We start from the raw sequence: 15915 nt of genomic DNA on the forward strand, positions 1-15915 counted from the left end.
ATTTTCTTCTACTTTGATTTACCTGTGTAGAACTCTTTGTATTACTGTTTTGTTAGGAACTAGCCTTTTAAGAGAGATGAATCTAATCCCTATCCTGAGGTGGTCAGGCTCCAGTTGTAATTCACAGAGATCTAGTTGATAGAGCAATTAATCTGATGAAATGTGGGTGGGTTTTTGTTCCTCTGTGCAGCGATAAAAGATGCTGTACTCCGAACTGTAAATATTGTCAAATTGTATTTGCTTTCCCTTTGAAAAAAAATTAACAAAGTTTGAAGCTTTCACTGTAATTTTGTTCTTTGTGTACACAGGGGGAGGGGATGTGGGGGTTTTTAACTTTGAAGATTTTCACTAATAGTCTGTTATCTTGTGCTTTTCATCGTGGTGACTGTGCTGTCTCTATTTCTGAAGGTCATCTGTGCTGGAAGGTCAGTACTGTGGGAAGGGCTGTATTTTCTGCAGAAACTGTTACGGTCTCGTGGCATCCATCCCATTTGATTCTCGCCTTAAACGTGGGATTGGCTCCCTCCTTTTGGCGTGTGCGTCTGGATGGGCAGAGAATACGGAAGCCATTAATAAAGTCCACGATACAAAATAGGAAAGCTGTTAAAGAGCCCTTCCTCCTGTTTTTATACGAAGTCGTACTGCTTGATTTGGAAGCGGACAAAGTTATTTTTGTTTGCTTACTGTTATATGGGTGGAGTTGCTCCTTCGGGTAGATGAAAAAGCTGTGACACTGGCATTTTTGTACTTGGGGTACTGTGGTAGTTTTGGGCTGGTAGGAGGTAACAACAACCTGCAATACCCTGAGCAAGGACAAGACTGCCTTGAAAGATAGAGTGCATGTCTACATTCTGCTTTTGGTGTCCGTCTGTCAAGTAGGCAGGAGATGTCCAGCGCGTGGTGTCTGCCAGGACCCCCAGTGCTCTCAGCGTACCCCGTGCTAGAGGCAGGAATTCTTCCTGATCTCACTTCTTCCCTGTGACGATGTGCAGTATATTGCAGTTGAACTCTCTGGTTCCTGTATATCTATCAGTGGTCTTCTGCTTATAATTTGCAAAGTTCCTGGTACTCGTGTAGTGATCTCTATGCTAGCTTCCCTTTTTCTGTGTTTAAGCTGCCTTGTTTGGATAGCAATGTCGCAGTAGTGTGAGGATGCGCCTACGCCTCAGCTGATCTAACGATACCTTGGTGCTACTGAGAGAAGGAGGTCCCGTTTTTCCTTTCCGCTCTCAGGTGTGTGCACACATACCTTCCTCCTTTCCCCCCTCCCTTTACGCCAGAGCGCTGGCTCCTGTCCAGCTTGACTCTGTGCACTTCACTTGTTTCAGCCGCGCTAGCTTTCTGCCAGGTTAGCAGGTGGAATTCGCTCGGGGAGATCCAGGAAGCTCCAAAGCTGGCGCAGAACGAGGGAGGCACTTCTGCAGCTGGGCATGTGAGTGAGAAAGGCAGAAGCCGCTTTCCCCTTTTCACGGTGGTGAGATGTCTGTTAGTTCTGCCGTGCTGTGTAGTGTCGCCCGGACTTGCAGCAATCCAGTGCAGCCTGGCGCTGTCCTGAATAGCACCCAGTTTAGCTCATGATGCTGGTGCTGGATCTCACCAGGGTGCGGCCATGGGGTGAGGAGATCCTGAGAGCTGATACAATAGGGAAACTCTTCTTCCCTTTTAGTGCTTTTACTGGGGAAAAAAGCAGTTTGCATCTCCTCTACCCTGACCCCAAAGAAGCTGTCCTTCCTTCTGCTGCCCGTGAGTGTTGCTCCCTGTCCCCGTGCTCTCCTCTCGCGTGCGTGGCACAGCCTTGATGTGACGGCAGAGCACACCAGAGTGGAGCTCTGGTGGTGTTCAGTCTGGTGCCCACCCCTTCATACCTCCTGTGAAAGCACAGAAACACTTGGTGATCTGAAACCTTTAGCTCAACGCACGTTCATGGACAGACTACGCGTACTGGGCACATGCTGGAGAACTGCAGTTGCTGCGTGGGAATGCTTTAACGTGCTTTTCGGTGCAAGGCTTGCTTCGTACAATATCAAAGTTTCTTCACCCAGCTACTCTGTGCTAAGTTTCTTTGCAAACCAAGAGAAAGGGATAATGCTCGTGGCTTCCCCTCCTCCGTGCGTTATGGCCTCAGCTAGTTCTTCTGTTTCATAAGGCCTAACATCTCTCTACCCTGTCTCGAGGAACAAACGTGGACTAGTAGGGGGGGATCTTTCCACCTGTAAGGTAGAAGGAGCGTACCTAGGTGAATTGGACATCCCATTTCCTCTCTGCATCCCCTTCACTACAGTAGCTCTTTATCATAATGAACATTGTTATTATTATTGTAATTATCTAATGCTCCCTTGTCGGGGCTAGGAAAACTGTGGAAAAAAACAGATGGGAAAGTATGACAGCTGCTGCTGAACAAAATATGTTTAATTTTTCACTTTTGTTTTAATAAGTCTGGCCATGCTGTTGGGAGTAAGGCACTGGTAGACGAGGCCTCTGCCTTGTGCATCTGGAAAACGTGCCGTGCTTTGTGTAACAGCTCGGTGGAAAATGAGCGTCTATGTCCGGGGACGGGAGTGGGAGGAGAGCTGCATGCAAATACGGAATAGGCGGTTGTGCCTCCTGAGAGACGCTGCAAATGGGACTGTTCTGCTGGGCATCTGGAAGGCGTTGAGAGTCACGGGAGCTTTTGTTGGCAGAGGTGTGGAAGTGGTATTAAGGTGCATTTATATTCAGCTGGACTAGGTATAAAATCAGGGTTTTTCAGTGTCGCAAGTTAAGTACGGCTTTCTAGGCATATTTAGGCAATTTCTAGGCATATTTAGGCAATCTAGGGAATGCTTAAGCTCTCTTAGCACAGTGAGAATTCAAAGCTGTTACATAATGATTAAAATGGCAATATTAGACAATAAATGCTTTGTCCTACATTAATAGGGGTCTTCGGAGTCTGTTTTCTGCAAAATAGGGAGAAGTTTCAATAGCTGATCTGTTTTTCATAAAACAGCATGGTTTGAATGATAAAGAAAGGTAATATATTTCAGCAAACATCCATTTACCCCAGTGACTTTGAAGGTGCTATCCCACTGAGCCAAGGCAGCACTTAGTTCTCAAGTCAGTCCTTGAAGAGCGCATGTGTCAAATAACTAATCCAGGCTGGAGAAAGGGGGCTCGTATACTTCGGTGGGCAAAACAAGCTGTGTTTTAACTAAGAGTGTATCCTCATGCAGGGAGAAACAAGCTAGGATTGAGTGCTTCTGGGTCGCTGTTTTCCCTTCCCATTCCTGAACCTGTTGCTGGTCCCAGTTATCTTGGCGTTTTCTGTAGCTTTTTAGGCCTGGGAATGAAACAGCCTTAAAGAATCCTTGCAGGAAATGTGTTCCATTTAATGCGTTACTCAAGAGTTTTACAAATGCTCCCTTTGATTCCCAGAGGGAAGAGAATAATGAATGCTGGATCTTGTCCCTCCAAGTCTTGGGGCTGAGCTTTCCTCTGACTGTCCCAAACTGCCCAGATGGGCTGACGTATAGCGCCCGTGTTTTCAGAAGCTAAGACGTCTTCTCTGCTTTTGTCAATAAGCACAAAGCAACGTATTGTTACCAACGCCTTCCGTGCCGCCTTGCATGATAACATGCTCTAACTTCGCCTGCTGCGCCGCGAGATGGGGAGAAAAAGGGGATGGCCGCGGGCTGATCCGTGCCAGCGGGAGCGGTGCAGATGCTGCGGCAGACAGGACCCCCTCAGAGCAGACTGGAAAGAGGCAGCGTGAGGAGACGGGAAGGATGAAAGGAATATGGATGAAATTTAGAGTTGATTGTTAGTTAAATTAAGCAACGAAAAATGTTTCCTTTTATATTTCCATCACGGTCCTGGTGTTTCAGCCAAAAAAGGCTGGCTACGGCTTCCTACAGTGCCAGATGACTGAGTGGAGGCAGTCCTGGGGCTGAAGCGTACCCTTGCCTGGGAAGCTACTCTCAGCCCTTTTTGGCTTCAGCAAGGAGCCCAGCTGATCAGGTAGACTGAGGCAAGCACCAAGATAACCCTGTATCTCTGAGGGAGGAAGAGCATTTCCGACAGCCAGAGCAGCACAGATGGTGCAGGGAAGCCTTCTCTCCTGCAGACCTGTCTGTAAGCTCCACCAAGAGGAGCAGATGGAGAATGGATGTAAATTCAGTGTTTGTGTCCACAGACAAGCAGCAGAACATATTAGCAAAGCTTCTCCTAGACCTTATCTGTGAAAATACTTGCTGCTTTTGGTAAGAAATAGGTTTAAGCCTGGAAAAGGTATTTATGTGTGGGCAGGACAAAGTGGAAATGGTGGTGTGAGGCACAAAGTGCACCACTTCGGGCATGGTGCAGGACACTGCATCGCTTGGGCTTTTTTCTAGGACTAGATTTTAAGAGGTACCAAATTCCCGCTGAAGTCTAGCTTACAGATAACTGTCAATGATCATCATTCTCTCTTATCTAGGGATGATTGTTCAATAAGAAAGAACAATTTTCTCTAGTTTTCAAGTTGGTCGCAGCTGATCTCCAGCTCTCCCTGGAGAGAGCCCAAAGGCATTTGGCAGTCGTCGTACAACGTTACAGTTGTAAAGCTGTAACACCACTTTTGCCCGGCTTCTTGTTCCACTGAGCTATAGCTGCTGTCTCAAGGGTGGCTTTCTAGATATTTGCACAAGAGCGCAGAGGTGAAGGCGTGCGTGCAGAATTAGTGTGTTGGATTAGACTTCCCACACACACAGAGCTGTAACGAAAGCAACTGGCTATTTTTGTAATTCATGAAACCACCGAAGTGACCAGCGGAGGTGGGTCTAGGTCAGGCCCTACTCGGCAGATTCTGCAGGTCTGGTAGAGCCTGTCTTACTGTCTCCTTGAATTGCCTTGGATTTTTCCAAGGTTATTTTGTGCTGTGAAATGTGCAGACCTCTTTCATCTGATGTGAAACTAGCTAATCAGACATTACTGCGTGCCAACAGGTTGGAAATTTAAGTAAAATATATGAGACATCTTTCCATCCAGACCTGCGTCTGGAAGGAAGGTTTTTAGCAACGTAATCACTGGAGTGAGCCTCCTCTCTCTTCCAGGCTGATTTCAGATGTTAGCAAAACGCTATGCATTTGGTATCTTTTGCCAGTCTTCCTCTTCTGTAGATTTTCTATTAAACATGAAAAATGAATTACGGCTTTTCCAAAAAAGATATGTTTGAAGGCGATCCCAGATAATATGTTTTAAGATTAAAATCCATTCAGCCCCCAAAAGTGGTAATCCCTGAAAAGACAGGGTGTGGGTCTGTCTGCAAACAGAAGATGTTTCTGTTGTGATTTGATAGCAGAGGAGGAACTGAGAATTATAAGATTTATGGAAAAAGGAAAATTATGTGGGCTGATGAACTTTGGTTTGGGCTTTTATTGAGATTTGGCCTGTTACCCTGATGATTAATACAGCAGAGCTAGCTTCCTTCTCAGAGTCTGAGCTCATTCTGCATGTGTTTCTCTCACCAAAACAGTGTTGGTTGCTATGAAATCCCCAAACAGCTTTTGTCAGTGAATCAGTGTTTTCAGAGCCGTTAGCTATGGGAAGGGTTGCCTGCAGTGATATGAAAAGGCTTTTTGTGCAGAAATTCAGACGCGATGATGCATTTTGAATGCTCCTCCAAAACTGCTGAAAATAGGCCATGCCAAGAACCTACGAACGCCTGTCCCTCACTCTGCCCACTGCTTTCAGCGTCGCTCTGGGGATGTTGTGCAGGTCTTCAGCTGCTGTAACACAAAGGTCTCGTGCATGTTTGTTTAATACGAGCATCGCCTCTCGGCGCTTTTGAAACTCTTGCCTGTCTGCGCCCTGGAAACCTAGGTGTCTTTGTAGGCTTGGCCTGTCCTATTATTGCAGAGGGACGGCGAGCAAATGGGGGATATTAACCCTTTGCATTGAGAGGGGACTCCGTGGCAGCGGCAGGCTGCTGTCTTTTGCCAAGGTTTCCGCTGCTGTTGGCGTTATTTCTGCATCGCTGAGTCCTGGCAGGGCTCTGATCTCCGGAGTCTCTCCCATGGTTTTGCAGCGATTTCCCATCTGACGGCAAACGGCTCCTACTTCTGGGCACCTGTCTTGGTTGCTTCAGCTCTGCCCCATCCCCCTGCCCTCTCCCTGGCTTTCTAGGAGAACCTGCACTTTAATCTGACTACTGTGGGATTAACCCTTCGGTGATCAGTGATTTTAGTGGCCCCTGTTTAGAAAACTCAGGGCTCACACTGTTGGGCCGTGGGCATCAGGGCCTGCGTCTGGTTGACTCATTTCCCGTGTCTGGTCTCTCAGAAGGAAGACTACCCCGTTTCCTTAGCACCTACTAAACTTGTTTTGTTACAAGAGGACCAAGCAGATCCCCGTGGGGTTGTGTGGCTACAGCGTTAGGTGGTGAGGGCATTCGGCTGCTCTGCGAGAACACGGAGGTGCTGGGGCTTCGGCAGGGGGGCAGGGCTGGTTCGATTGAGGACACTGGCTGTGCTGGTCAGTGTTGCATAAAGATGTGTTGATCATTAAAGGTTTGATTACAGCCTGAGCACCCGCAAAGGCTTTGGGTGTAATGCACATGTGTGCCTGGTCACCTTTTTATGATTGGAGAAGAGATAAAAGTGCTGCGTGGGGTGGAAAGCATTTCTCCTTGTGACTTCTTACTCACAAAGCCTAACCCTCGTGCATTGTTTTCCTCCTGTATTTTATTTCACGGGTGTTTAATACCTCATTTCTCACTCCGCAGACTCAGCTCATTCAAATGGTGATATGGATGCTCCAACACCGGCTTCTTATTCAGCTTCACACTTACGTCTGTCTGATGGTGCCACCAAACGAGGAGGATTTCCGAGCCCAAGATGAAGACATGCCCTTTACTGCCAGAGTTGGAGGCCGAAGTTTAAGCACTCCCAATGCTCTCAGCTTTGGTTCTCCAAGTATGAGGACACTTTTCTCTGCTGTTCAGACTACAGCCCACTTCTAGAGCTTCCCCTAGCAATGCCTAGGGTAATCAGGCCTTGGCCAAGACAGGACAACTTGTCTTTGCTGGAGTGCTTGCTAATTACCTCCAGTCCTACTTAAATTTAGAGCTGGCCATTGGTGAAAGTCTTAAGGGCTACTAGACCTTAAATTCTTGTTTTTAAAAACAAGTAGTGCTTTGTAATTTGCCAAGTTCTCATTTGGTCATGTAAAATATTTTTGTCAGAAGTACTTCTGTTTTTTCGAAGTAACTCCCTACTTCCTTGCTGTACTCAAAAGTAACTGCCATGTTCCTCTGGCTGCAACGCTGTTACTGCATGAACCGCGGTTTTCAGGAGAGGAAGAAAATTGTGAGAATTTGTGTCAAACAGCATCGGTTTCTGTGGGCTGTAGAGCCACCTAAGGAGATGCAGAGCGAGCTGTCATCCTCACAAATGGTTGATTTCTGTTTATGTCTCCTGATTTCTTTAATCTCCTCAGTGCCATTCTTCAGGGTGATTCCAGGAAAGCATTTTTTCAAGAGTATAAATCAGACACAATGCTGAAATCCCCAAACTTTCCTGCCTGTGCTGTTACGAGCAGCATTCTCAGAGCACCACTGAGGCTGGATATCAGGAGAGATTCTCTGTACAACTTTCAGCCTCACAGAATTCATGAATTAGGGCAGAAATCTTGGAACGTGAGTCAGATAAGTCTGCGATCTGCTTATTCTGGCTCGCTCACAAGAGGATATTGCTTCTTGGCCTTTCTTTCTGCTTGCTCCCACCTTCTGTGCTGTTAGGCTTTTCATGTTACCACTTCACGGTATTCCAGCAGAGCTGGCTGGGAATTTTCTTTTCAGATGTTTTTTATGGACTGTTTATGGTCTCCAGAAGTACAGTTTTCCACATAAATTGATGACTTTGTTGAAACATTTGACTTTCCCATTGAGAAAATCGCTGTGTTGTCATACGACTAATTGCAGATATACGTAGCATTTCGAAAGCCACTTTCTTTTCTCTACAAATCTGAAGGGGTTATTTGGAAAGACTGCGTAGAAACAGCCTGAATTGATAATCTTTGCATCATTTTGCTGAGGAATATAAAAATTCTGTGTCTCTTTCTCTCTTCCCCTGATAGCCAGTAGTGATGACATGACTCTGACAAGCCCTAGCATGGATAATTCCAGTGCTGAGTTGATACCTGGTGGGGACTCACCCCTAAATAAAAGGATGACAGAGAATCTCCTAGCAAGCTTGTTGGAACATGAGCGGGAAGCTATCCTTAATGTCCCTGCTGCCCAAAATCCAGAAGATCTTCGCATGTTTGCAAGGTAGGAAATGAGGAGTGCAGAATGTCATCTTTTTTTCTTATCCTTGCTGTTTTATTGAAGGATTGGTGTGGACTCTGGGCAAATCCCTTTAGCTAGGGATTTTGGAGGATAAATTCTTTTGGGTTTGTTCCCCTTATACCTATTTCAAATGTGCACATCAGTTTTTGACAAAAACTAATATATGTGTCACAAGAACACTTGTTAACAAGGAGTCCTGGATGTGCGAAGGAGCATCAGGGCGTATGGTTGGACAACAGGGACTTCACTGTTTGCCTGCCAATTTTCCTGCGTCCACACATGGTAGACATAAAACTGCATAGCCTGAAAAAACCTCCTGAGCATGCAAAGCAAAGACCCAGTCATGTTGATGCTGTCATTTTGTGTCCGTTGATATGTCCAAGCCAGCTATCCTATATTTTAATGTTTGTAAACTCCATGCAAATACGAGACAGAGAAAAAGAGCATCAGACACAAAGCCAGCTTGAATACTTTTACAGACCAGTCTACAAAGGTTTCAAGGTTTGTTTTGCAGAGTTGAGCTGCTCATTATGTTAGGTTAGTTAGGTTAAAGTTACTGAGGCAAGTATTGCAGCTTTTCCTGTACTTCCCAGATTCGGTTGGTAATCCCCTGAAAACCTGGTTCTCGCCCTAGGATGGATGTAGTCAAGTAGCCTAGAGAAACTGTAATAGCACGAAAATACTTTTCTTGTCTGCCGCAAAGTTTGCAGCTATGCTGTGCTCAGGTATTTCATAGAGCTCTCCCAAGCTTGTGGTAGTTACTGCTCTCTGAATTACTCGTCTCCTTCTCCTTCTTCTGTAAACTGTTCAGCGGATATTCTCTGATTAAGAGGCAACATTTTGGCCATTAGAGCACTTTGAAATGTTTTTTCCTCATTAGCAGATAAGTCGTTACAAAACCAGTGAGAAAGGAAAGTAAAACCAAAATCATAATTGGTGAGATCTTAAGACAGAATTTGTGGGGGACGCTTTGGACCAGTTTAGTGGCAATGCAGATTATTACTTATGCTAGGGAGAGGAAAGGATGTCATGATTGCTCCCCTATCGCTTCCCCCATCTGCGTAAAGCAGCCATTTGAAAGCTCTGGAATTGCAGATGCAAAAAATTACTTTGATTTCTTCATAAAATCAGCTGCCGTAACCAGGCAGCTGTCTTGATGATGTTTATTTTGCAGTTTGCTCGTGCACCAGGTTCTTTTGCAGATCCCCAGGATGGCTTTGCCAAGTCTGAATTTCCATTCTGCCGTAGATTGAATTGACAACTGCATAGCTTACTCTCAAGTCAACAGTGAGGAAGAGAGAAGGCACGATAAACAAATGGGTCCTATGGGTAGGATGCTGGAGTGTACAAATAGAAATGTTTACAGAAGGCCCTCTTGGTTACCGGTGGCTTTATGAGACACCATAACTTGGAGGTTGTGGGTGTATTTTCTCTCTTTTTGTGCCGTAAACCTTCAGAGAGGAGTGTCTGGGTAAACCTATTGCTCTTAATGAAAGTGTAAAAACAATTGTGGAGAAGCCGCGGCAGTGAATGAGCTGATCTCCTTCATTACCCTAATGCAGGCTACTGCGTCAGCTCTTCTTTTTGCTTCATTTTGAGGAATAGCAGCCTAATGAGGGCAGTGCTGTGGCAAATAGCTCTGCTGTATCAGCTGCCTCCCAGCACAAACTCCTGCTATAAACGCATAGTGCGCTAAATATACTGCAACTGCCCTTCCAAGTATAGTTGTGTGTGCACACAAAGGGATGGGCTATTTTCAGCAGAGCAATAAAGTTCAGCCCGATACATTTTCTTGTGTCTATGCCTCTGAACGCCTGTTATTCATTAAACCGATGGCAGAAAGAGCTTGTGCCTGTCCATTGCTACGCACAGCCGGTATTTGCAAGGCAGAAACCTCAAGGGGAAATAAGGAATACTGAAGCTTGGCTCCAGCATTGGCTGCGTTAACCCTCATAACATTGAGTGGGAATTGAAATCCAAGTTCTTTTCTTAGGTGCTGCTGGAGGAGGGTTGGCATGTCCCTCCAGAAGTAAACTTGAGAAGCAGACAAGTTCTTTTTGAGCTAGATCTTCGGTTATAAACACAAAGTGTTCCTCATTGCACATTAAGCAGTCCTTTTAAAGACAGTTTGAGGCTTCACTGATGGCTTCTCTCCCAAGCCATAGGTGTGGAGTCACTTTCAGGATTTTTTTTCTTGCTCTTGGAGGTCCTTTACTCCACTGAGGAATGCTCGTTGGCGGCACTAAGCTGTGGACAGTTGTGCTCCATCTTCAAGCAGTGCTGGTGGAAGGGATATCTCCTTGGCCAGAAAGAAGCTAACTTTATTTGAATGACTGAGATAATCCTTTTTTTTTCAGTGTTTAAGAACACTACACTGCTGTTAGAGGGGCAGCTCTTGTAACTTGAAGAGGGGAGAACAGTGATGAGCAATGGAAAGCAATAACCTTCCATCACCGCATCTGCATCTGGAAGCGCACATCTGTCAACAGATATATCTGTGCAGCTTCAGAGGGACTCAAATGCAGTGTTACCGCCCCAAGAAGTGCATCTTATGTCCCGTTTGGGTCCTATAAATGTTCACCGCTCAAAAAGGTGAAGGTAGTGCCCATCTTCACTGGAGCTGTGAGCCCCAAGTTACCGCTTTGTAGATCCTAGTTGGACTTTTAGGAAAACTTCTTCCCCGGGAGGGTGGTGCCGCCCAGGACAGATGACCCAGGCATGTGGGGGGATCTCCATCCTTGGAAGGTTTCAGAGCTTGGCTAGGAAAAGCTACAGCATTGGCAATAATCCCGCTGGAGCAGGATGCTGGACTAGACTTTGGAGGTGTCTTCCAGTCGGCATTTTTGTGATATTCTTTAATATCCTCTCTAGCTTTTATTGGAGTGGAAAGTATTTCATCTTGACCAGCCACAAATCCAGACTCTTTTTGAATATAGGATGGATTTATTCATTGGAAAACTCCTGCTTAGTCTGCGTTGCTGTTGAAGGCCAGGTCGAGTTAATTGCACAGAAGACAGCTGTGCCAGGAGATGAGAGCATGGGCAATCACAGTGAGCAGCTTCATAGAAGGGAGGGAATACATAGCTTTTAAAACCTTCAAATTTACTTTTTGAACAGTGATACAAGTTACAAGGTACAAAAATTACTGTTAATACCTCAGGGAACAGTCTGGTTTTGACACATGCACACACAAACTCACCCTGTCCCTGCTAACGGCCACTTCTCAGTGCCCAGGGAAGGAAGCCAATTAGTCTGATTTAAATACCCAGTGGGAGATACTGCAAAAGGCAAATGCACAGCCCCGATAGTGGAAAGGTAAATGTGACGGGAGCTTGTCTGCCTGTTGGTTGGTTGTGCTGCAGGTACAGAGACGTAGCAATTATGTTCTACATCGTGGGGCCAACCTGAGAGGTGGCAGATGAAGATCAAAGCAGAAGGGAGTCTGCGGTGTGCTGGGGGCTGCACAGGGATGGGGCGGTGAGGTGCCCGGCTCCGAGCTAACGTACAGCTGTGTGCGGAGCGAGAGGAGGGCGAGGAGGGACGTGGCAGGCTGGGGAGCAGAGAAACACAAATGGCAGCGTACTGGAGGTAGAACCTGCTCTGTGCAGTGTAGGGGAGGGTGTGAGGGAGGGAGAATTGTTGCACAGTGGCTCCTTTCCAGTCACCCCTGGAGGGTAACGGGTGACAGGAGTGCCTACCCTGAGCAGCAGAAGACAGCCGGGCAAACGTCAGTCCTTCAGGGAAAGCATGAGAGGCCCCATCCTGCTGTCGTGTGGAAATAGGCAGGAACGCTGTAAGGGAGATGTGGTGTCTTTCGAGGGCTGTTCTGCACGAGGACTGTATGAATGAATTGGAAAACAGATCTTGTCATCTCCACTCATTTTTACTGTCAGTTGGCATGAAGCAGCAGGCCAGCATATTCCTAAACTGCAGATGGGTACGGAAACACGAGCAAAAGCTGCTGAAGCGCGGAGCAGAGCGTGATGTGTAACACATGCGGACGCACATCTGCCTGCGTAGCCGGGGAAGCGATTCTGGCATATGCTTTTGGGCCTTGACGGGTAGGAGTATTTGAGTGGCGTGCAGTATGGTTCCTACCTTTGGGAGGTTGTTAAGACAATAAAGAGACCGAGCAGCAAACTCGAGCTTTGTCTGGCTTGGTGTTACGGCTCTGCAGGGTCTCCGGGGAGCAGGTCCTCAGCAACTGGGGACTTGCTGCAGCCGTTTGTCTTAGAGCCGGCCGTGGTTGACTGTGCAGGGCCGAGGTTATCTGATGTCTGTAGCACGATGGTGCCCAGCAAAGGGGCATCTGTGCCATGGCTAGTAAAGAGAGCTGGGAATTGAAGAAATCTGTGTGGTTTTTAGCTTAGACTTCAGGGTTTTGGGGCTCTTTGGGGGATTCGTAACTCCCAGAGCTTCTCTGTGGTGCCTGTCACCAAAATTTCCATCTCCCTTTTGTGACTGCTCCCCCTACCCCAAGCTGACCAAACCCCTCGCGCTGATGTGAGGGGAAAATACGCTCTTAATTCTAAAAGCAAGTGTAGGTACCCAGGCCTCTGATGCAGAGCGGTGACGAAGGGCAGTGTAGATGCAGGTAAGAGAGGGGAGAAGTAAATCTGCTACTTCTTGACTTCTCAAGGCTTGTTGGCACTCGTGCTTCCTTGCTTTCTGGAGTTAAAACTATGTTGAAAATTGACAATCTCAGGAAATGCCCCAGGCTAGGAAACCTTCTGATACAAGGAGGACCTTTGCAAAGCCCCGAGGAGGGGGAGTCCCCTCTCTTCCAGGGGACTTCTGTGCTAGGCATGCCTAAGGTAAGAACCGATTTAATTCACTTCACTTCTCATGTCAATGAGGGACACAACCCAAACTCCTTCTGATTTGTGTCCCATGGGAAAGGCAACCTTGAGGGTGGCAGTATCAGTTCTAGCTGCGTGCACTTGCTTTTGGCCCATGTGCCTCCCTTGCTCTCCTTCCCCCAGGCTGCTGCACTATTTCCGAGGCCGGCACCATTTGGAGGAGATCATGTACAACGAGAACATGCGTCGCTCCCAGCTGCTGATGCTCTTTGACAAATTCCGCAGTGTGCTGGTGGTGACCAGCCACGAGGACCCCGTGATTTCAGTTTTTCAGTCTCTCTTAAAGTGACTCTACTGGCAAAGGAAGGGAACCTGCTGCACTCTCCATACCGATAGCCTAAAAGATGCCTAAAAACCAAAGGAGATGATTTCAATTCCTTCTTGCCGTGTGACATAGAGCAGGATCTCCCCCTCCGTGCCTCGATTTCCCATCTGCTCCCTGTGGTGACAGCTGAGGACGGTCTGTGCGAGGGCTCTGGGGCCTGCTGCAGGACAGCGTGCGCTTGCTCAGCCTGGATTCCTGCCGCGCCACGTTCACAGCACGGGAGCTGCCGCTTCACAGCCCTTCCCTGACCCCGCTCCCCCCCAGGGCTTGCGGGAGCGGGCCAAGATTTCCACTGCAGGGTTGCTGACAGCACCTCACCTTTGGGTGGACGCGGGCGCATCAGAAGTGCTTCCTCTGCTCTCCAACAACACGACTGCCGGGTCACTCAGCCGCGAGCAGCCTGTCCCCACGGCACAGCACGCACGGCCTCTGCTCAGGGGCAGAGCGGAGGCTGGCCTGGCTTTTAGGGAAATGTCCCTGGGCGCCGCGGGATTCTGTTTGGTCATCGTTATCTGCAGCAGCGAGGACATAGGTAGGAAGGCAAAGTATCACAAGTAAACAGTTTCATGAATGAGAATGACTCGCTCACTGTGTTACAGCTTATTATTTCCTCTCCCCAATATCCTTATTACTAAGTGTCTATCGGAGCATGGCTGTCACCAAGCAGCCTCTGTGTTTGTGGGTTTTCAGAGTTTCCAGTTTTTGACTGGGGGTGGGGTGGGGAGCTTGGTTGTTGAGCAGGATTGAGATTAGCTGGCCAGGCTGCTGTGCATGGACAGATTAGTTCCACACAGCCAGAGGCTGGTGCTGAGGGCACTCAGACTTGTCCCCCGGGGCTTGTTTTGTTCCTCCATTCCCCTCCCTGCACGCATGGCTGTGGCTGCAGGGAACCAGACTGGGTTAAAGCTATCCAGCTGAAAAACAAGATGCAGGTCTTTACGTGGCTGTGTTTCCTGATCTGGTTCAGGACTGCTCCTCCAGCCGTGCTGGGGCTAGAACAAGAGGCGACAGCCCTGTTCCCGGGGACAGCAGGAGCCTATGCCACCTCACCCCGGCCTGCGTGAGGCTGCTGTTCCCCACAGCTGCTCACTGCTCTGTGCTGCGTACCCAGGGAAGGGAGGGGGAGACCTTTACCTCCATGGTGGCAGCTTCCAGGGGTGTGTGTTGTTCAGAGACTGTCAGGCTCCTCCTTACCACCTTCCCTTATACCACACACACAAGCGGGAGTTTTTCCCAGCGTTGCAGGCTCTCACAGAGCAGCTTCTCTTGCCCACAAAAACTGGGTGAAACTGTGAGCTTTTCGTAACTTATCTACCACCAGCAAGGCACAGTTGCGCCGGGGGAGCTCGGTGTCCACAGCGCACCAGAAACCCGACGACAGCTACTTACTCACGGGCCCTGCAGTGAGTCCTCCCCTGCAGCTGCAAGCAGGGACGTTACAGAAGAGCAAAAGCAATATCCGACCTAAAAATCAGATCAACATTGCTGCAGGGCCCCAGTCCCAACCAGCCCCCAGCAACTGCGTCTCAAGGTGAGCTCCTGAAATCGGCGTAACAAGGGCTGTTCAGAAGGCGCCAAACAAGATTTTTTTCATGTGACAGGGACAAGGGTTTTGAAAAATTGAGATTTTTTCTTGCATATGAATGCTAAAGTGGGGAGTGTGTGTGTGTGTGTCCCTGTCACCCTTCAAACTGCCAGCACGGCTGCAGTTCTGCAGGTTCTGCCCTAAATCCTAGAGGTTTTTTTCCCCGCCGTACCTCATGGCAGGCTGCAGCATCGTAGAAATCTCAGCATCGGTGCTTTTTCTGTGTTGGGGTTCACACACTGGTAAGTTTTGAACTGGTCTCAAAAGCAGCTGGGAAAACAAATGAAAACTACTCTTTTTCTCTAAGCTGGACGTTATAGACTGGTATAGGTTAGAAGGGGTCTCTGGAGGTCTTTGTCCAAACCTCTGCTCAAAGAAAATGTGTTAGATCAGGTCACTCAGGAGCTTGTCCAGTGGAGGTTTGAATGTCCCACAGCTTCTCTGGGCCCCTGTTCCAGTGTTTGACCACCCTCATGGTAAAAATTTTTTCCGTACAGCTAATGAGAATTTCCTGTTTTCCAGCCTGTGCCCATTGCCTCTCATCCTGTCTGACAACAGCCTGGCTCTGTCTTCTCTACACCCCCCCACTAGGCAGTTGCAGACAGCTACCTCCTTTCACCTCATCCTTCCAGTCTCTGACTATTCCCCTGCAGCAACCAAGTGATGGCCTCTACTGGGGAGCAGCACAGCAGGTCAGAGCTGTGAACCTTCACCATTCATCCACCTTAATTAAGCCTGGATCCACTGGCAAGGGAGAAAGTGGCCTTCAGTGTCCAAACCCAACCTCAGTTCTGGCTGGGAGACCCACGCCAGTCTGCCCCACAAATAAAATTCTACCTTGCCCCAT

At 47.9% G+C, this 15915-nt stretch overlaps 1 protein-coding gene across 16 annotated transcripts in view; it reads left to right on the forward strand.

Annotated features, from left to right (window-relative positions):
- The window catches only part of NPRL3 (NPR3 like, GATOR1 complex subunit), a 47409-nt gene extending 31495 nt beyond the window's left edge, over positions 1-15914 (forward strand). For 11 of the 16 annotated variants that reach the window (XM_075166000.1, XM_075166004.1, XM_075166002.1 and 8 more), the window contains 3 exons: positions 6737-6926; positions 8089-8281; positions 13282-14052. In XM_075166000.1, coding sequence (XP_075022101.1) covers positions 6737-6926; positions 8089-8281; positions 13282-13447 — 549 coding nt within the window. In that variant the 3' untranslated portion in view covers positions 13448-14052. Of the gene's footprint in view, positions 1-6736; positions 6927-8088; positions 8282-10656; positions 13114-13281; positions 14053-14804; positions 15015-15590 lie in introns of those variants that run through there. The other 5 variants (XR_012676207.1, XR_012676206.1, XR_012676205.1 and 2 more) reach the window with 4 other exon arrangements.
- Position 15915: the final 1 nt, after the last annotated feature.

The sequence above is a fragment of the Calonectris borealis genome, chromosome 16 (assembly GCF_964195595.1).
Source record: "Calonectris borealis chromosome 16, bCalBor7.hap1.2, whole genome shotgun sequence".
Taxonomy (NCBI): Eukaryota; Metazoa; Chordata; class Aves; order Procellariiformes; family Procellariidae; genus Calonectris; species Calonectris borealis.